Below are 21,371 nucleotides of genomic sequence, written 5' to 3' on the forward strand. Positions count from 1 at the left end.
TTGGGGGCTGCATGCCAGGGGAAGCGCCCAGGCTGCTGTGGACAATCCATAGGTGAAGGGGCAGAGTGGTTCCCATCCCAATTGCCAGGCACAGAATGGGATTCAGGGGCACTGAAACAACACTGAAACAACAAATGGGATGGACCAGGAACACTGAAGGGACAGAAAGATGAGAAGAGAATTGTGAAATAAATGGCAGTGCCGTGGCTGTTTTCCCCTGCTACTGATCCCTCAAAATGTCATTGTCATGAAGGGTTAGGAACAAAAAGAAGGTTGCTCAGGTTTTGTGCCTTCAGGCTTGGGGGTTTTTTAATATATATTTTTAATGTGTGCTGATCTAAAGTTAAAGTAACTCAGGATGAATGGTTGCTTTCACCTTTTTATCAAGACCAGCATGTCATGTTCAGACAGAACCCACAAATCACTCAGCTCCTCCTGTGATCCTCCCGTGTGTCCTCGCATGGCTCCCAGTGGCTCTGAGTCTGTGCTCCCCACCCATGTGTGCATCCATGTGGCCCCCTCCAGGACCAGGAGTCAGCTGGGGCCATCACATGGTGACCCTGGTCAGGGTAAGGGGAACATGTGTCAGACCACAACCACAACGGCAGGCGTGTTCCTAGAACTGTGTGTCACCACCAGTTCTGGCCCATCCTCCCATGTCCTCCTCATAAACCACTGCAGAATAAGAAAGCAAACCCACAGCTTGATGTAAATCAAGCTTAGAAAGATTACAAGCCTCTTCTCTCACGAACTTATGTTAGTTATATATTAAAAAAAACTGCTTAGAGCCAACAGCTGGTGTTTAACAATTTATTCCTGGGGTCCGTGAGTGGGGAGGAGGGTGATGCTCAATCTCAGCAGGCCATGGCTGGCAGGGGGGAAGCTCAGCTAGAAGTAGTTGACAACTCTGCGGATGGACTGGACGCTGGCGCTGCGCGCCTGCCACTCGCTGAAGCTGCTGAACTCGCCGCGCTCCACCACGTACATGCGGCCCCGGTAGTTGGGCTCCTCGTACAGCACCCACCTGGGCACAAAGGGGGGGTCACCTGGGCCCCAGCACCCTGCTCCTGCCAAGTGGCCGCTCCAAGGGGCTGCATTTAGGCACTGCTGTACTGCAAACCACAGGGCCGGATTCCCGGCCCCACCCCACACATGGAAATGCTCCCGGTGGAGTTCACTGTGCGCCCTTCCCTCCACTCACCCCAGCGTGGCCTGGCAAGCACCCAAAGCCAAACTGGACCTTGCCTTTGGAAGATGTTTTGGGTTACACCAGCAATAAAGCCTGGGCCCAAGGGCTCCCTGCTTCACATTCACATGAGCTTCACCACGTGCAACAGAAACAATTTAATAGCATTTGATAGAGCTAAGGAAGGACATGAGTCCTCTCAGCCCCTGCATAAACCCCAATTTTTAGGGCCTGTAAGGAGAAACATGTAATGCTTGATGGACATTTTGCCTCTTTGAACTGATTCATTAGCTATGATGGGAACCATATTTAGTAATTTCTCTCTTTGTTAATAATTCCTAATGGCCTCTTTGATGCTTTCCAACAGAGAGCAGGGCTTGGCTTGGTTATCTTTATCTCTACATCCAGATTTAATGACAATTTTCCCTTGGAATGCAGTCAAATGGATACAACATTCAATAACCTTGGTGACTTTCGCATGCCTGACTTCTTCACGTGGCTTGGCTACATCGTTCTCCATCACCCTGCTTGTGCCATGCCTTTCTCCATTTGAAGGTCAAGTCAGGAGCAATTCTGATGGTCAAGAAGGACAATTTTTCTGCTTTTCTCCACTTCACATGCTCTTACTGTGGCCACAAGTGTCACCCCTGTCCTCTATGTGAGTCTCTCATGCTTCTTAACCAAATTTTGCCATTGCTCTGACAGTTTTACGGTCAGGTTACCACCCTGACATTACTGAGCTGTTCATCTCTGCCTCCTTCCTCTCTTCACCATATTTTTGAAGGTTTTATGAGGATCCCAGCTGCTTTTCCCGTTTATGTGCTCAACAATTACAGCAAAGCAGAAATGCAATCCTCCAAATAATTTGGTTTCTGTGGTCTGTCTTTGCAGGAATTCAACTGGGACATTGGGGTTGGGACCTACTGAGTGTGGGATTTCCATGGAGGAACTTCTTCAAGAGCTGGAGGGGTCAAAGACTGCTGGGCCTTAAGGGTCAGACAACAGGTGGTGAACTCAGAGCAGTCTAACCCAAAACAAAAAGCTGGAGGCTTGGGAAAAAATTGTTTATAAAATCAGCCACCCACAGGCATTATTTAAAAAACAAAACAAAGAAAAGTCTGGGGTGTTCATCCAAGGCACCTTACAGGTTCTTTGATGTATTTGTTTTGTGTTTCTGAGAGGACATGGGGTGGAACTGTGGTGGTCCCTTCTCCCATATGTACAGGACCAGCATGTGGATACAGCATGGAATACTGTGCCTTGGTTTTGGGAAAGAGCATCCTGCAGTATCCGAGCCCTGTGCTGACACGTGGTTCCTGCAAACAAACAGCCTCATTCTCTGGCACCTGTTGCAGCCAGTTTATCTCCAAACTGGAATTACAAAATCATCCTCAGCCTTTTGCTTTGATGCTCCCTTTGCAGCTTGTGGGGAAGGCTGCCCACTGCTCACCTGTGAGTGTAGTGTACCCCCACCACATATCCCAGTGTGCAGTGACAGAAAGAATTCCCAGCTTAATTAATAACCATTTATAAAATTTTCCTCCTTTTTTCTTTTCAGCTCTTCTGCTCTAGGACACGTTTCAACAACAGGTGGACCCTGGGGAATAGAGCAGGGGGAAGAGCAGCCCCTCACTGTCTTGTCTTTCCCAGGATTTCTTTCCAAGAACATGGTTGATGTGTCTGCACCATTACATGGAGGGAATGGGACAGGCTTTGGTGTAGATAGAAGCAGTGAGTGACCTGGTGTGGTGATAAGAACCCCCACTGACTTGTCCCTCTGCTTAGGGGAAGGCTGAAAAAACCCAAAAACCAAAGGAATAAAAGGAATAGCAGAAAGATGGGAGTGAAGTGTGCTGGCAGTGCAAGGTGATGAGTGAAGGACTGTATGGCTTACTTAGCTGTTCCTTTATTGCCTGAAATTTACGTTCTCTGGGACCATCAGTGAGAGGGGAAATCAAATCAGTCAGGAGCCCAGAAAAAAAATAAAAAAAGAGATGATCTTGTCCTCAAGCCCAGCATGGGAGAGCTGATCCAGGCACATAGCACACAGCCCTCAAACATCTCAGTGCTGTGTTTCATTAGCACATCATCCCAGCGGACATGGGAATAAAATGCTCATGGAAACAACTCAAACTCTGTAAGCCAACACTGGCTGCTCAAACTGAAAACTAAGGAGAAGAATGCTGTAGCATCAGCCTGAACCAAGCAGGAGGCTTTCAGTGGAGCTCAAAGTTACTTATTCTCCATGTAAGATTTGAGCAGTGCCATGGGCAGGTATCACCTTTGCTGAGAAATATGTGATGTTCATTGGGCAGCAGCATTTGGGTATGTGTTCTGCTTTGTATTTCACAACCTGACTGCAGAACACTCATGAATACTTCAGCAGAATAAATGGTTGGTCTGATTCCTTCAAGTTATTCCACTGTAGTGTAGTAAAGCTCTTTTTGGGGAATTCTCTCCTGGGCCACAAAACAAATTCAGCTTTTTAAAATTGCAGTTTCTAGGCTGTCCTCTGTGGAGTGGCTGAGGCACAAAGGAGGACAAGAACCCCACATCTTCATCTAAAATCAGATGATCCCATATGTGATACTGGAGCTGGCTCTGCCGTGGGACGGGCGAAGCCACTCACCACAAACCTGCAGCAGCTTCCGAGGAGGCGGTGACACCTCAAAACTGCTCCAAAATAGCAATTCATTGCCAGTGTGCCTTAAACAGCTTTGCCATCACCCTTCTGGCTGTGGGGGTAGCAATTGCCTGCCCCAGAAAGGCAGCAGGGAAGGTGCTGGACCCCTCAGGCTCACCATGCACCGTGCCAAAGGCTGATGTTTGTCTCCATTGCCATGTTTCCAGATGATCCATCATCGCTTCCCGCGGGCACAGCCACCTCCACAAAGCGCAGGCAGCAACTTTTTATCAGCACATGACACCATCCATGGGTTTTGAAATGGAAACAAATATTTCTGTATCCAACAGATGTCATGTTGTGGGAATTGAGAGTGAAAATCACAGAGGGATACTGTGGCCAAAACTGCCTTTGTCTCCACTGACCCCATCTCCTCTGCTCCCCAGACATCCAAGGATGAGTCCTGGGACAGCTTTGCCAGGTTATGCCCAGCACCATCTGCACCTGCAGTGCCTCTGGAGGCACCTGGGTTTAGAAGGTCCATCCAAAGGAGAAAATTGGTGCCAAAGGGTCCCTTTCTCCCCCTGCTCTCACCTCTCTGCAGTGGTGTCTCATCCCTCCCTCCATCCTCCTGCAGCCCAGGACAGCAGGTCCCTCTGCATTGTCCTGCCTTTAATTGCCTTTACAGACCTTTCCAAGCATGTCCAGCACTGATCTTCCCAGGATCTGAATGTAATGCTACAAACCTCAGCGAGTTTCCTCACCACACTCCTCTCCATGTTTTATTTTTTCCTATTTTTTCTCACTATTCATAAACCTTGAGAAGTCCTGTAATGTTAACACAAACAATCCAGACTCTCATGTGAGGGAGAGCAAGCTTTGTGCCTTTTATATATTTTGTAGATGAGGGGGAAAATCAATCTTAAAAATTCAAGTGCTTGAAAGTTTCTGGGCAGCTTCCCAATTTCTCAAACTCCAGGCTCTGCTGCAGGGACCCAAGCAGTAAATTGGCCCTAAAGCTCTTGCCAGAGTACTCACAGGCTCCCTCTTGGCTTTGTGCTGTTGGTACTCAAATGCTCAGCACTAGCAGGGTCCCTTGGTGGGCTCCAGCCATTTCTTCCCATCAGGAGTGGGTAGCTCTGCTCCTTAATGAACTGCCATTGCCTAATCATAAGCCTGGATTTTTGGAAGAGGAGAGGCCTTGGCTGGATCAGAAAGGCTCCTGCAGGACACTTGCTGCTGGCAGGATATCTTGATGGCAACAACCTTTCCCTATTCTTAGGAAAAAAAATGGACACAAAGGGTCCAGCATCTCACACCAGGTGTCTGTGAGCTGCACAACATCCAGGACAGGTGAAGAACAAGGAATCTGTGCTCCTTCCTCTGCCCCAGGGCCTCCCTCCAGCCACCCTCTGCCTGGCTCTGGGAAGGTGTTATGGCATTCCCCAGCTCCCAGCAGGCTTGCAGTGAAAACACAATTGTCAGACAGAGGAAAGCCTGTCTGACAAAAAAAAAAACACAAAAAGGACCAACACCATTGAGAAAATACAAACTGCCACGAATATCAAGGAAAATGCAAAACTGACATCCTGCCCAGGCCTTCAGGAACATCTGCAGGGGCAGGAGGATGGGGCTGAGCCTCAGTCTGGGCATCAACACCACTGTCAGCCCTGTCTTTCAGAGGCAGGATTTAATGTAAAGGGGAGATGCTGCTGCCTCGATTTTGCCATCATAGGAAAAGGTGTGGTGAGGCCACTTGCAAAGCAAAAGCCCTGACTTGCATCACCTGGAGCTGCTCGTCCAACCTCCCTGAGAGCTTCAGCATGGATTGAAAGAGGTGTGGAAGGTGGGAGGGAGGGAAGGGAGGAAGGAAGGAGATGGTTTTAGGCTTGTTTCATACACCTTAAAAAGGTGTCTCAGAGTTCTTGTAACTCGTGCTTCAGAGTCACGGCCCTTAGAAGCAGCTTGCCGTGGGCAGGCACCAACATTCGCCTTTAACCAAAGGCTTAACAAACATTTTTAGGCTTTCTCCCAGCACTGAGAGGGTTTTCCATGAGGGAGGGGTGTCTGCAGCCCCTGTCCCCTGCAGTGCCCAGGGCAGGGAGCATGGCAGTGGCTGATGTGGAGTTACTTACGCGCCGTCGCCGTACACTTTGAGGGCATTGATGCAGGTCTTGTCCCAGCCTTGTCCCTGCAGGAAGGAGCAATCTTCTGTCAGCTCCAGGCTGGGACCCCTAAAGTGGCTCCCCTCGAATATTTCGATCCTGTAATGCTCGCCATGCTGGGGACAAAGGGATTGGAATCAACAGCAACACCCAAACAGCACAACAAATTATTCCTCTGGCTTTTACCAGACTGAGAGGGAGACAGAAGGGTGCTTTGGAAGGGGAATGTGAAGAGCAATCCAAGAGCACTGGTGCCAGCATGAACAGAGCTCGCACAAACTTGTGCTGCCTCCCAGCACACCAACCATGAAAGCAGCCAAAAATCCCTCAAACCTGTGCCTGGCTGCACCTTCCTGCACTGCTGTGCACATGCTAACACATCCTGGGGTGCCAGTGCTCAGGCACACACAGCCCCTCATCCATCTGCAGATCCCACCAGCCCACAACCCCTCCATCCCAAATGCAGCATCAGCTGCAGCCCCGACTCTCTGCACACCCAAACAGGAAAAAAGAAACATATCCCAAGTGTACAAAGATGTTGGATTATTCCCCTAAACTAATTTGTATTGCCTCCAGTTTCGTGCATAGCTGCTGTTCCTCGTGAGAGGTGTTGTGCCTTTCTCTTAGGAAAATAAAAACAGGGAGAAAAGGAAACTTTCCCAGCATCATCGCTGCTGCGTGAGCCCTTGAGGGTCACGTGTCACAAATGACTCTGGGGACATCTCTGCAGCCTGTGGCAGAGCTATGTGGGACAGAGCAAGCTCAAAGGATATTTTTAAGCCAAATTCAAAGAATACCTAAAGGCATTTTTCAAATAAACAACGTCAGCACACAAGAAGCTGGGCTGCCATGCCAAAGCCCACAGCAGCCAGGCAGACACCGGGCCTGAGCAAACATTCCTCAGGGAATCCACGCTGCACAAACCCCTCCAGGCCCTCACTGGCATCTCACAGGAACATCTTGGGCCAGGAAAGGAGGAGCACATCCTTGTGCTGGCCAAGGTCCAGGGCCTGGGCCAGAGCATCCCTCCACAAATGGATCATGGAGGTGCTTTGGGAATGATGTTACAGACCTGAAACAGATCTGCTGCTGTGCCAAAAGCAGTTTCAGGGCCAGCGAGAAATCCCAGCAGCTCCAGCTGGGCTCACCATTGCCCCAGAGGCCCTCAGTGGTAGGAGAATCAATGGAAAGACCCAAGCCATACTAATTTCTCTTTGCTACTTTTTAATCTTCCCATTTAAACCTTCCTTTGGACAGTGCTTTTAAAAGCTTGATAAGGAGAAGGGAAAATAATTGGGTTTAGTGCAGGATTACCGGGGTCAGAGGGTGGTTTGCAACAGCAGAGAATTCAAGTAAAATTTGCTAGGAGCAGCCCTATGGTCTGGTTAGGAAGCCCTTGGGCTGCCCTCTCCCCCTTTGGGTGCGTGGGGAGATGGAGCAGCTGCAGCTCAAACTTGCCTTGGGCAATGAATCTCCTTCTGAATTCCCTTGTGAGTATCTCACAGCAGCTTACATGAAAAGGAAAAGCACATGGTACCAGCAGGACTTTGCCATCTCATCTGGAAAACCACAGGAATATCTCATCCTCTTAAAGGCACTGTGTTTCACTGTGAGAGGAAGAAGATGCATCTTCCTCCTGTCTGGGGACACGGAAACTGTCTCGGCTTTGTGGGAGATAAACAAAACTCTACAGCTTTTGTGAAAGTTGTAAAGCTGGTGTGTTTATTACAGCACTGGACACGTGGGAATCATTCCCCTAAAAGTTCTGGGAACTTCAGGTCTCTTTTTATCCCCCTCTCAAATACATATGCATACAATTTCACAGTAGGTTCATACATATTCATTTTTACGAATTTTGTGTGACATTTGCCACTAGTTCTTCTTTATCAGAAATAATTTTTAGGTCAGGTTGACCTGCTCTCACAGCATTCTCTGTCTCTATCATTCTCTGTCTCCCCTCCCCTTATTTCTGTCTTTCACTGAAGCAGTTTCTCTGAGCCTAGGCTTTTTGCAGCCAGACTACACAGCAAGCTACATACTTAACTCAAAGATGTACATTCTACTTAAATCAAAATGGATTTCTACTTTGGAAAATCTCTACTTTGCCTCACTGCACAGACTGCTCTGAACAGGGACAAACCCACCCAGAAAACTCCTTCCCGCTCAATGGGACACCCTATTCCTAAAGAACACACATTTTTATGGCAATTATTCACATAATTGGCTCCAGTGACCAGGATAAACTAAACCCAAAGGTGCTCCAGCTGGGAGAGCCAACACCAGCAGCATCCACTCACCATCCCGATGGGCCGGCAGGAGCCCAGGTGGTCGCTGCGCCCGTTCCAGCGGTAGAAGTCGGGGTACTCCCCATGCTCTAGGATGTACTGCTGCCCTCGGAAGTCAGGGTGGTCAAAGCAGACCCAAGCTCCACTCTGGACGCAGATGGAGTTGACCCTGTTGAGGAAACCTTGGTCCTGGAAGCTGTTGCAGCTGCCACAGACGTCCAGCTTCCTGCCTGTGAAGCATCTGCCTTCATAGAAAGTGATCTGGGGGGAGGGAGGAGAAAGGGCCCACGTTGAGGAGCAGGGACACGGCCGGATTCCCTTTCCAAGCAGATGGGAATCTCTTGCAGATGCATCATTTCAGGGTGGTTTGGGTTATTTTAGCTGCTTTCCAGCAAAAGCATCACTGGCATTTTTTCCTAAGCAGCGTATTTGTTTTTCTGGGAACGCACTGCATCCCGCATTTATGACACTTCTCGCCGCCTCGTGCTCACTCACACATATTTCCAGCAGGAATGTTTAAACAGGAAATTCAGCTCCCGAAATGCAGCTCCTTCTGCCACACCCTCCCCATCCCTGCTACCAGATTCGCTCCCGGGATCACCACTCACACCACTGCTGGCTCTATTACCCTCATCGTCTCTTTCCACCCGGAGGATGCTCCGGCTCTCCGGCCCCAGGCTGAAAGGGAAGGGTCGGGTCGTTACTTACTTTTCCTGAGTATTGGGACATTTTCTGCTGGCTGCTGTCCAAGACCAAGAGCAGGAGCCAGAGCAGAGCTGCGATGGCCGGACCATTGGACAGGGCACTATATAGGGGCGGCCGGGGGGGGGCCGGGCCGGGGCTGGTGTGGCGAGGGCTTTGTAACAAAGCCGCGGGAACCGGGGCTTTGCTTTTCCTGCTTCGTAGGCAGAACCGCCGGTAACGGGGCTGCTGAGTCCGGGCTTTTGATTTTGGGCAGATGATCTGACAAAAGATTTGCTTGGCAGGGCTTTGGTCGATTAGCAGTGCACATTTACTGCTCCTTTTTGGAGGACTTCTTTTTTTTTTTTTTAACTTTTTTGGCTGTTTTTTTTTTACTTTTTTTTCATCTTTATTTCTATTTCTTGTTTACTTCCCCCCTCTGTTTTCCCCTATTTTTTCTTTTTTTTTTCCCCATCCTTTTTCCTCAGCAGCATCTCTGAGCATGGCACATAATTTCTCTATGTCAGAGAAATGGTTTGCTTTTTCCCAGCTTCTTCCCACCTACTGCAGTGTGGCAGCCAAGAGAGGGTGTCCTTGAAGACTCCCCACCAACAAACATTGCACTCCATCTGTCAAACCAATGGTTTCTCATTCAACCTTTGAACCTCTCTAAATGGCACCTCCAAAATGCAAGGACCTGATCCCCTCCAAAGCACAGAGGTTGGGCTCCCAAACCCACTGATGTTACCGAGCATCGTTCTCAGGAATGTTTTCATCTTCCAGCACTGAAGCCCTGACTCACAGCTGTAAGTCAGGATTAGAGGAACTTTTGGACCATAAAGTTACCATATTAAAGTAACTTACATTGCAGATATATGGGACCATAAAGTCCTTGTCTGTGTTATAAGAATATCCAGAGATTTTAACTCTCATATTCCCAGGACAAACAGCAAAGGAAGCTCCCAGCCCATAAATCCCATCAGTTCATTCTAATGAGCCAGGCTAGGAAGAGGTAAAGGCAGATGTATGGGGGTGGCCCATGGAGCAGCATGCAGAGACATACCAAGGGGCCACATTAAAAGGAGATTTGTGCTTTTATGCTTTTTAATAGCTCTGGAAGAGACTTCACACACAGCTCCTGCTCATTGAATCCTCCTCCTCACACACTGGCCCTCCATCACCTCCCCTTGCTGCTGCCTCTCTCCCTGAACCATCAGGCACATGTTTCAAATCCAAACCCTAAAACCTCCTTTCTTGGCAGGCTGCTCCCATCCTCAGGTGTGCCAGCAGCCTGGCTCAGCAGCCCCACTCTGCTGCCTTGGCTCACTGCTTCATCTCGAGATTAAAGACTGCTTCAGGAGAAAGGATGTCATTATTAGGGCTCAAACGTGTGCCACCCTCTCAATTAAGATGTAAAAGTTAATAAGCACGTGTGCAGACACACGTAGGCTGAGCCAGAGGAGGCCACTGACTGGGATGCACTGGAGGAGGAAGGAGAGAGGTGGCACTTTGTGCTGGGAGAGGAAACACATCCTCCAGCTGATGCAGGCAAACCTGCCCTGGCAGCACAGGAACACGGCTCACACGTGTGTGTTGTGCTGTGAGGCAGGAAACAACGAAAAATAAAAATATAAAAAAATAAAAATAAAAAAACATCCCTGCCCAAAACCTCTTTGAAACTCCGGTGCTAATTTTAAGGTGTTCAATTAATCACCAGATGGTGCAGGGAAAAGTAACAGCAGAGAGTCCCGTTTGGAAGAGCTGCAGCCAAGATGGGGGGCATTAGTGCTGTTCCCAAAAACCCAAAACCATCCAGTCCCTGTGGCAGTCAGTGGCCTGGGAGGGAAGGAGCAGTGTCCCTCTTCTGAGTCGTGGCTGGGAGCACGAGGACAATGGGGTGGCACCACTGCTGGCTTTGGGACCCAACTCTCCACCCATTGGGGTCGTAGCTCAGGCACTCTTTGCATTGGCCACGAGCTGTGGGGTGCCTGGAGGGGAAAACCCACAGCAAACTGCTCCAAAGCACCCAGGAAAGCAAACTCTGCCTCAGGAGATTTTTATGGAACCACAAAAGCCTGGTTTCCTCTGGCTCTGTCTCATGAGGGGATTTTCCTGTTTCTCTTAAGGTGTGACATTTAATTCCATGTGCAAGAGCTTGATGAATCTGAGACTTGTGGCCAGCTGTCAGATTTCTTAGAGATTGTCCAACAGGTTCAAAAGTCATTTCAGGAGAGATGGAAAGAGGTTGCTGTTGACATCTTATTGCAGAAGTTCCACACCTTCTCGGTGATTTCTCCTGGGCAGCTCCTCACAGCACTGACTCCTCCTTCTTCTTCACAGTACAGACAATAAACTCCAACTCCCTTCTCACCCAGCTAACCCACTCTTTTTAGCACTCTTCTTCTTACTGGACACAGCTGTGGCCTGTTAAGGGCAGGCTGTTCCTAATCCTTGGTGATCAGTACAGCTGCAACTCCTCAGCTGTGAGACTGCCTTCTGCACTATTCTCTTACATTCTATCCCTCCACAGGTTGTGGCAATTTTATCCTCATTTCTTTGACAAACCATGTCAAAGATGTGAAATAAGAAAGGACCCATCTCTAGAAAAAAGCAAAATGATGGGTAAAAAAAGAATATGGAAGAATTGCAAATGATAATTCCTGGACAAAGCCCCTTAACTCCTTGCCAAAGATGGAAAGGCTGCCAATGGAAGAAAGAAAAGAGCAGCCTGAGGAGCCTGTGGCCACTAAGAGCATTTCAGGCAAGGGATGCTGGGGCTGACCTCACCTGCTGCTCATGCCAGGTCCATCTGACCATGAGCCCCACAGCAAAAGGGTTGTGGGCAGCTTTCCTCCACTGGGGCTGCTTAAAGGATGAAACATTGGAAATGAACTTGTAAGTTTGAGTTTTTGGCTTCAACAGCCAGAACCCAAAAATCTGAGATTCTTTTGTGGGTTTGGTTTAGAGGAAGGAATTGGGTTTGATGTCCACAAGGGCAGCTCCAGGCTGTGCTATCTCTGCTGGCCTTTGCTGCCACAAGGCTGAGGAGTGAAGTGGTGAGAGACAATTTGCTCTCCAATTTGTCCAGGCCAGAGTCAGGGGAGCTGAGCAGGGTGTGACTCCTGGACGTGAATCTTTGGGAGTGACCTCACTTACGTGAATGGAACATTCCCTGTCAGAGGATGGGCATCCTGCTCACAGGTACCTCCTACAGCTGGCACAGCCCCACACAAATCACCAGCAATGGAGCAGCAGCCAAGGAGTTGCTCCACATCTGCTGAAAGGGCCACACGGCAGCTTCTGGAGGAGCCTGTAATATTTGCAAAGCAGTGTTAAGACCTGGCATGGAAAATCCCTAGCTTAGGGCTTTCAAAACACCACCTTGCTCTGAAAAGCTCATAGACTTTTCACATACCTCAGTATGGGATACTTTGAGCTCATTAAATATGAAACAACCACGAGTTTTGCTCCTTCTCACTGAAAAATTTTTGGCTTGCTGCTGGGAGTGATGAGCACATCCTGTGAGACTCCTCAGAGCAGCAACAGACCTGAGTGAGAAACCATCTCTTGACTCAAAGTGGAGTTTCTGTGTGAAATACACATTGCTTGTCAAAGACCTGGCCCACCTCAGCCCAGCTGCCAGAAGTACCAATTTCTGCTGGTGATGAACCCACCCCCTGTACCTGAGAGCAGCACGTGCTGCCTCCCAGAGCTGCCAGGGCACACTGACTGCAGAACATCTCTGCAAAACATCCAACCCACACCCTCACTGGCAGAACACATCACTGCTGCTGGAAATGGGAATCAGCTGCCAGGCAATGGTTTGGGGTTCAATGCGTTGCCTTCAGCATGGATGCACTACAACATAAAAATCTCTGGGATATGTCTACCAAGGGTGGCCATCTCACACCCTGACCCACCACCCATCCCCATGCCAGCAACACCTCGTGTCACCCATGTGGGGTAAGGACTCCAAAAAACCTCCTCACACTCAGCAAATCCTGCCACAACATGATGGATCTGGCCAGGTTCCTACTAGGAAAAACAGCTCCTCACCTTGGAGAGGAGACCTGCTGGTCAGGTTTGGCCAATTACAGTCTTGTTTTCAGTAATATTCTGTCCAGGGATCATCACACACCTCAGCATCTGACTGAGATGGGCCCTGGGCTTCACTTTGGAAAGCATCAGAAAGCCTGGGGGGTGAAATCCTTTCAGTTTTCACTGTATTTCAAAAAAGCAAAAGTTCCAGTAGGGAAACAGGATATCCAAGGAAAAGTTGGATGCTGAGGACACCCATCACCCACACCAGTTCAGCCACATTTCTGCATACTCACAATAGCTGAAGGGATCTGTAAAAAGGTTTTCACTCCCCCTCCCCAGTTGTCAAAGGGGAGCAATATTGACCTTTTAGATGAAGTTGTGAAGATGACCCAGTATTAGCAAAATGCTCTGAAGATGAGCAGTCCTGATTACATAAGGGCTAATCAGAAGCTGTTGATTTCTCCTTCTGGAGATGCTCAGCAGTGTTAATTAGCAGGGTAAGCCCAGCAAGCCTGGGCACATCATCACCACCTGCACCACACTCACACAGCACCTGGGACATCTGCACCTCATCCAGATTCACCAGCACAGCTACTGCAGACACACAGGAACAATGGAAACAGTTTTCCAGCTTTTTTTTTTCCTCCAGCATGGACTCACCAACCCTCTACAGAAGCTGGGAAGAAGCATTACAAAGAAGGCCCCACAGACCCATAGGTGACTCCCCAAACTCCCTGTCATGGAGTTAAGCAGGCAGGGACAAACGTTGTTAGGCATGGAAACAAAAGGAAAAAGAAGGCTCCATTTAGCACCTGCAGTCCATCCTCCCCCTGCTGAGCTCACCTGCCCCACTGCCTTGCTCATCCTCAGCATTTCCAGGCTGGGAGATGGGCAGATCCAGCCCTGGCTCTCAGGATTATTCACACAGCAAAGCCAGGAGCTGGACAGGGGCACAAGGAAGGCAGGAGTCACTTCCAAACCACGGCATTATAGATCCACACAAGTCAGTGATAACTTAACATGACTTAGTCAATCTTCACATGACCACAGAATGGCTGGGGTCAGCAGGGACCCCTGGAGGACACCTGGCCCAAGCCCTGTTCAAGCAGGGTCACCCAGAGCTCGTTGCTTGGGACTGTGTCCAAGTGGCTTTTGAGTATGTCCAAGGTGGGAAACTGGTGGACTGTGCTCAACCTCACAATGAAAAAATTCTGCTCATTTCCCTCAACAGGAAAAGGATCTTTGCACTTTCACCTTTGCAAATGATCATCCCTTAATAAAGTTATTAAGTCTACATAATTCTTTTCCTAGCCTGGATCAGAGAACTTTAACAAGGATAAATTCATCAACTCCAGGAAAGCAGCAGTTTGCTACAAAGCAGTATTTTGTTTCTCTACATAACAGGACTTCCACAATTGCCCATCCTCACCTTCAGGGCTCTCAGGGTGAAGAACTCAACCTGTGCCAGCTCAGTGCAAGGAAGCACGAGGCTGCCCCAGCCTCTGTTAGACTCCAGCTGCTGAAGGTGCCATCCTGAGAAATCAAGTGAAATCTGTATAGCCAAGGATGAATTCACTGGTCACACTTGACTACACATTTCAGCAGAACTGCAAGACTATTGCACATGGCTGGTCTTTAGATCTTATTAGCAGAGAAAGGCTCGGACGAGTGGAATAATTTCCATTTTTTACTGGATGAAGCAGAAAGAGGAAGAAGGGAATAACATATGTGGATGAGTTCAATTCTTCAGCTATTATGGAAAATGCAAGAGCAGTACACATCTCTCAGCGCTGAGTGCATGAATCGTTTGGGCTGGAAGGGACCCAAAAGCCCATCCAGTTCCAACCCCCCTGCCACAGGCAGGTTCACCTTCTGCTACACCAGGTTGCTCAGAGCCCCATCCATCCTGGCTTTGTGGAGCATCCATAAACTCTGGGCAGCCTGTTCCAGTCTATCACTGCCCTGAGGAATTACTTCTTATTAATTATTCTAAACCTACTCTCTTGCAGTTTGGAGCCATTGCCCCTTGTCCTATCAATACACAGCCTTGTGAAATGTGCCTTTCAAGTCTCAGAAACTCTCACCACAAATCAACCAGAGAATCTGCACTTGTCTTTAAGCCCTTCTGGAAAGCCTCATCACTGGAAGGCAGGACCTCAGTTATCCCAGACTGTTAAACTGCACATGCCCTCATGAATGTCCTTTAAAACTCTAAGCAGCTGGCACGCCTCAGGAAGCAATGCAGCAGCTGTTATGGGGGTTACACTGATGCCAGTACACCTGCAGCCAGTTTGACAAAGAAAATGGAGTAGATGTGGTCACTGAGGTTTGTGCTACTCCAGAATTCTCACCCTGTGACGCAGAACACGTCATGCAACGTCACAGCCTTGGGTCATGCAAGAGCTCATCAATCCTGGGGATGGGGTAGAGGGATCACATTGACTGACACACCCTGGGCTGTGCTCCTCAGGCCATGCTCTGCACCCTCAGATCAGTCCTGGGGATGGGGCACTGAAGGATCACACAGACTGACACACCCTGGGCTGTGCTCCTCAGGCCATGCTCTGCACCCTCAGATCAGTCCTGGGGATGGGGCACTGAAGGATCACAGACTGACACACCCTGGGCTGTGCTCCTCAGACCATGCTCTGCACCCTCAGCCATTCCACTGCCAGCCAAGCAGCCCTCACTGCAATGCAATGCAATGCTGCAGGTTCTTGGGCAGGGAACAGCCCCAGCTCAGTCTGGGTCCAAAATCAAAGCATGGACTCGTTTCCCTGAACAAGCTCTCTGCTGAACTCCAGCAATCCATCATGCAGAACAATCATCCAGCTACTCAACCTGTGCTTGGCACAAGGTGTGTGAATTCATGGAAAATGAGTTTTCAGAAACATTGGGAAATATCCTAAATGGAGAAAAAGGGCTTTTTTTTTTTTTTTTAAACTAGTTGCTCTCATGATGACCAAAGAAAATACCAAGCTTACCAACGTACACTGTTGAGAGGCTTAGATCATTTTTTATATGATATGAGGGAACAACTGCACAAAGAAAATAAAGGAACAAAATGCTTCATTTGTATCTTTTAGCACAGACTGGAAGGAAAAATGTAATTCTGTTTGCAAATACACTCCAACTTTCCCTTCTTACCTACTCCTGTCAGAAATTTAAGTTTTCAAATGAACACAAAAATGCAGGCAAAACACTGATTTAATTAGCTGTTCCCCAAATCAGCTTGTTTGTTTTTACTGTTTTGGGTTTTGCTCTGCTTTTCAATACAAAGTAGGTCAACTCAGATTTTTTAAATATATGGTTGTAAGGAGTTTATTTCCAAGATTACAGCTTGCTGAGCCTCCAGTCCAAAAGCCAAGGAAAAGCCTGAGCTGGTCAGGAAAGCTGAGCAGGAACCCTGAACTCAGCACAGCCAGGCAGCAGGAGGCCGCTCACCTCTACCAGGAGCACAGGAATTCACAACAAACAGCCCACACAGATTTGTTCAGGACGTGCAATTTATTTTAAATGACATTTTTGTTCTCTTAACAAGTCTAAGCTTGTGACCTGGATAAATCCACTCCATCCTGACAGCACTCCCAGCCACAAGCCTGCGTGAACAGTCCGGAGCGCAGGAACTCGGGGCGGCTCTGCGCAGCCTTCACTCAACGGTTACAGAGGAAAAACACAGAGCAGGTTCTGACTGAAACCCAGGATTTCCCTTCCAAATAAAGCTGGCACTTGTCTCTCCTTCCCGTGACCGGGCACAAAGCAAAGCAGAGCTGCTTGGCCAGCCTGGAGTTCCAGTAGCAAAAACGTTTGGGATCACTCGCAAACAACTTCCCGAGCAATAGTCAAACAATCCATTGGCTCCAAGGATCTCAGGCCTTCTCTTAAGGTCAGCAGGTGAACATTTTTCACAAAAAAAAACCAAAAAAAAAAGTTGATATGGAGTAATCAACGAAAAATTATAAACAGAACATTTAAGGTTTGCAGCTATTTTATTTACAAGTATACATTTAACACAAAGAAACACTGATATCCAAGCCTAGTTAATAGTAGTGTAACAATATGCATCATTTTGATGATTATTCTAACCAACAAACTACACTGAAAAATTAATGCCAGTAAAATTCTTGGTCATAATATTAAGAAATACAATATATAAATTGAAAATATGATTGCTTAAAATTTGAAAATGGAAGTGAAGCCATTTGCACAGGAGTCAGAGTTTAACATAATCTGAAGGGAAAGGCTCCAAACCAACTGTTTATCTTTCAGGTTAACAGAAGAAAAAAAAAATTGGAAAAAAAAAAAAAGGAAAAAAAAAAGAAGCATAGTTTATCCTTAAAGATAATGGGCAGTTTTGCTTCTTCAGGTAGAATGTATTCCCAGTGTTTTCAGGTTCTGCAGTGGAATTACATTACTGAGCATGAAGACTTCCCTTGTGAAGCTGCCCCATCGATTTTTTCTGCCTCCAAAATTATCCTCTTAAAAACATCAACGGCAGTCTGCAAAGAGAGAGCACAAGTTTAGGAGGGAAGGTGGGGCTGCCCACTTACTGAAAGAATAACTAAAAAAACATTAGCAGTTTTACCAACTACATCAGCAGATAAACACACATCCAATGAATATTCCAAAAGGGAGGAGGGCAAACAGAGTAATTTTAGTTTCAAAGGGAAGTGCAAACCCCCATCGCCAGCAATCCTCAGCAGGAGGGGAGGCACAAACTGAGCCAGATTCACAACAGAGCTAATAACTGTAATCACCTTGCTTTGCATGGTGAGCCTGTCCTGAGTGACTGACAGCACAGAAGGTTTGGATGCTGTGCTGATCTGGAGAATAAACCAGTCAGTTTGCTCTCAGGAATCTTTAAGATAATGAATAATTACAGAAGGCAGCAGATTTTTCAGCTCTCAACACTGACTTTGCACAGCTCAGTATGAGGGGTGACTTTACTACTCCTGATTTTCTCACTGTCCCTGTAAGATCTGTATTAGACACAGTGCAAGGACACCAGCAGAAAGCACAAGCTGAACTGTCACTAATATTGAGCAATATCCTTTGATAAAGTCCTCCTGAGAGAAAAGGGGTTACATTTTAAATAGCCTGAACTGCATGAAGCATAGAGCTTCAGTGTGTGAATCTTCAGCTTGGAAATGGTCTCCTGACCATCTCACACTGACATTTGATCCAACTTCTGGCCATCCACTTCAGGAATTCCCAGCACAGGAAAGTATATTCATTATATAAAAGCAGTCATGCTAGAAAGAGGATAAAAAGGGGGTTTTGTTGGTTTTAATCAGCAGGCTGAAGAGCACCCTATGATTTATGGCTACATATTCTGATTTAACAGATGTTTTTCCACCTCCACAAGATATAATTCTTAACTGGATCACTTCCAAATTAATCTCATTGACTGAAGCCCCACAGCAATCTTAACAAGATTAGACTAATGTTAGTTTCCTACATTTATACTGTTTGTGCACAGTACAATCTCTGGAACTATTTAAAGTACTTCACCAGCTGGAAAATAAGGAATTCCTCCATATAATGGAGTTTCCTGGAATCCCAACAGAACCTGGCAGAAGAGGCTCGTTTAGTTCAGTAATGATACAACACATTTCCTGGGCAAATTAAGACTTTAGGAGAAGCATGGCCAGGACTGCAGTTGCTATCAAACTGCTTCCACTAATGAAGAGCTTCCCTTAATCAAAACCTGGTGATGCACTGATTTACAAACATACTGCACCACTGTTTCCTTAAGAGTTGAAATTTTCAATGGGTTCATTTTAATACACAAAGTCTTTTTGCCCACGTTTCACAGCACCCATTAAAAAACCTCCACAACTTACTCTGTCAACCAAAAAGCTGCACATTCCCTGTCAAAGATGTGCTGTTTGAAGCACTAAGATGTAGGAGTTCACAGGGTTTGTTAATTCATTTCACAGAAAATACATATTCACTGGCAAGGTTTAATTACTGTCCTACAGCGAACGCCTTGGAATTTGTCATTCAGCTCAAACGTGCTGAGGAGTTTTAGACTGAGCCTTTAAACAACACAGGGAGATGTTTTGTGACAAGGAATAAAGGATGCAGCCAGACTTTATATGCATCTGCCCCCATATGGTCCAATTCTGGAATGTGGGTCACACCTAGCCCACGGGAAGCCATCTGGCTTTTCCCTTTCCCTTTCTCCCTGAGCAAAGCAGAGATGCCCAGCCTGGGCACCACCTGCTGCCCACAGAGCCCAGCAGTGAGCAGGGACACCAGAGGCTCAGCTGCTGCTGCAGATGTGCCCTCAGTGGGAGCAGGACAGGCAGCTCAGGAGGCAGATCCTGCACAGGCAGGGAGTTGGGAATGTGCTGCCAGGAGGCAGCAGGAAGGTGCAACCACCCAAATCCAGCCCACAGTGCCAGAGTCATCCTTTGGCAATTGTTTTATTATTTCAAAGAGGAAACCCTCAGCTGCTCACACTACTGGTTTATCCTAGCACAGAACTGGGCACAGGAATTTGAATAATAACCAGGTAAAAGAGGGTTGTTTGCCCCCATCCTTTGCCAGTTCAAACATGTCAGATTGCTGGATTCCAAATGACTCTGAAGCATTTACTAAGCAGAGCATCTTGTGAGCTCCAAGATGAAACTGCCCTTGAAAAAAGCAGCACAACCAAGCAACTGCTTTTTAAGAGAACTCCATTTTGGTAAGAAGCAAATTTTTTTGCTACTTCCTTGCTCCCTTGCAATTTATCTAATGCATTTTGCATAACTGGATAAACACAATTTAGTTTCTTGTTTCTTCCTAACTTCTTCCAGTAGAAGTTGGCTTTCAGCTTCACCTGGGTTTAAGACCACTTTGGATTCTGGTTGTGTTTCCAAGAGTGATGTTACTGCACTGGGACTAAGATGAAGCACTCCACCACAGCCTAGGTGACATTGCATAGGGAATTCCACAAGAAAGGACTTGAAGTTCCTGAAGTTAGCCAAAGCAGTGCAACATGGCTGGTAATAATTAAGCAGCTTGAGAAGACATGACAGTAACAGCCCAGCAGTCATCTCAGAGAGGTCTTTTCCATTAAGTGTCAGGATTGCTTTCCCAAAGCCCAGGGATTTCCCCTAATGACTGATGTGCTGGTGATATGCAGGCTCCTCCCAAAGTCCTACCAGGTCACCCAGCTCTGCAGGAGCTGGCACATACTCAATTCTATCTGACCTTGAGAACTCCTGCCAGCCACTATCATTTATCATCACCACAGCTTTAATCTTTGCCTCTCTCACTTTCCATCTACTCCAAGTCATGCCACTTCTGGGACATGTTATCTTTTGATAACTCTTGGCAGAATATGCATAGTTTGTTTAAGTTAATCTATAGAACTATTTTAATTGCCCAGTACAATTGGGTTATGCTCCTTGGACTCTCACAGATGCTCCAAAAAGGATTTTTTGGGGGGCTATGGAGGGCAAAGCAGGAAGATAGAAAAGGGGGAAAAGAGCCTTTGCTATCAGGGACACCCCCTCTCCTCACCACTATGAAGAACATCATGTACACAACCCATGCCAGACCAGCACACCAGGAATTATCACATTTCTGCTCCAACTCCTCCAAATACAGATGGGCTTGGTTTCAGAGAGAATTAACAGATATACCCTCAGTCAAGAAGCTTTGAACTCTCTGCTCAAGTTCCAAATCCCTCATCCAGTTTAGCTCATGCCTTAAGCATAAACCAGCTTTCTGTTAAGCAAACAGAAGCTGAAGCACTTTTGGAAGGAGTTTGGAATTAATCTGGATAGTCAAGTTACATTTGCAGTACCAAGCCAGTACAGGTGATTATTTGGATGAACCTCAATGCAGAAAGTGCCAACAGTCTTCTCTTTCCAGTAATGTTGGCTTACGTAAGGTGAGCACTCAGTACCAGGAAAATGACAACACAGCTTGTTACCAAATGCAAAACAAACCCTTTTCCCTCCACCCTCAGACCAGACACAGCTTCAGAGGAAGAGGAGATGCCCTGTTCTGACAGAAGTCTATGTATCAGCTCTTTTGATCCTGTCAGATTAGGATTTGGAGGAGAAAACCCAAATGAGTTCAGAAGTGCTCCTGGTCCAACTCACAGGGAGGGATGTTACAATGCCTGGTGTCTCCTCTTCCCCCAGCACCCCACAGCTCCAGACTCCACACTTGGCTCTCCAAATTTAATTTTGCATCTCTTCAGAGCTGGAGATGTGTGAGAAGACTGAGGCAGCTGTGCCAGTGTTGGGCTCTTTCACACTTTATTCCAGCCATCCCAAGCCTCCAAAGGAAACACCAGGATGGTCACATGCTGCAGGCACCCATTTCAGAAGTGACATCTGATCTGCCAGACTTCTGAAGATGGACAAATTTACCAAGTGTACTATACAGCA

At 47.3% G+C, this 21,371-nt stretch overlaps 2 protein-coding genes across 2 annotated transcripts in view; both read right to left on the minus strand.

Moving 5' to 3' along the window:
- Positions 1–888: 888 nt before the first annotated feature.
- CRYGN (crystallin gamma N) lies at positions 889–9,009 on the minus strand. Its single transcript, XM_036407006.1, has 4 exons — positions 8,968–9,009; positions 8,272–8,520; positions 5,945–6,090; positions 889–1,024 (listed from the first exon to the last, which is right to left on the minus strand). Exons 1-4 carry the CDS (start codon positions 8,986–8,988, stop codon positions 889–891), a joined length of 552 nt encoding a protein of 183 aa, XP_036262899.1. The 5' UTR covers positions 8,989–9,009.
- A 7,460-nt stretch (positions 9,010–16,469) lies between these two features.
- RHEB (Ras homolog, mTORC1 binding) overlaps positions 16,470–21,371 on the minus strand; it is a 39,701-nt gene continuing 34,799 nt past the window's right edge. Inside the window, exon 8 of the mRNA XM_036406701.2 lies at positions 16,470–17,480. Within this exon, the coding sequence (XP_036262594.1) occupies positions 17,388–17,480 (93 nt within the window). The 3' untranslated portion in view covers positions 16,470–17,387. The remainder of the gene's footprint in view (positions 17,481–21,371) is intronic.

The sequence above is a fragment of the Molothrus ater genome, chromosome 1 (assembly GCF_012460135.2).
Source record: "Molothrus ater isolate BHLD 08-10-18 breed brown headed cowbird chromosome 1, BPBGC_Mater_1.1, whole genome shotgun sequence".
Classification (NCBI taxonomy): Eukaryota; Metazoa; Chordata; class Aves; order Passeriformes; family Icteridae; genus Molothrus; species Molothrus ater.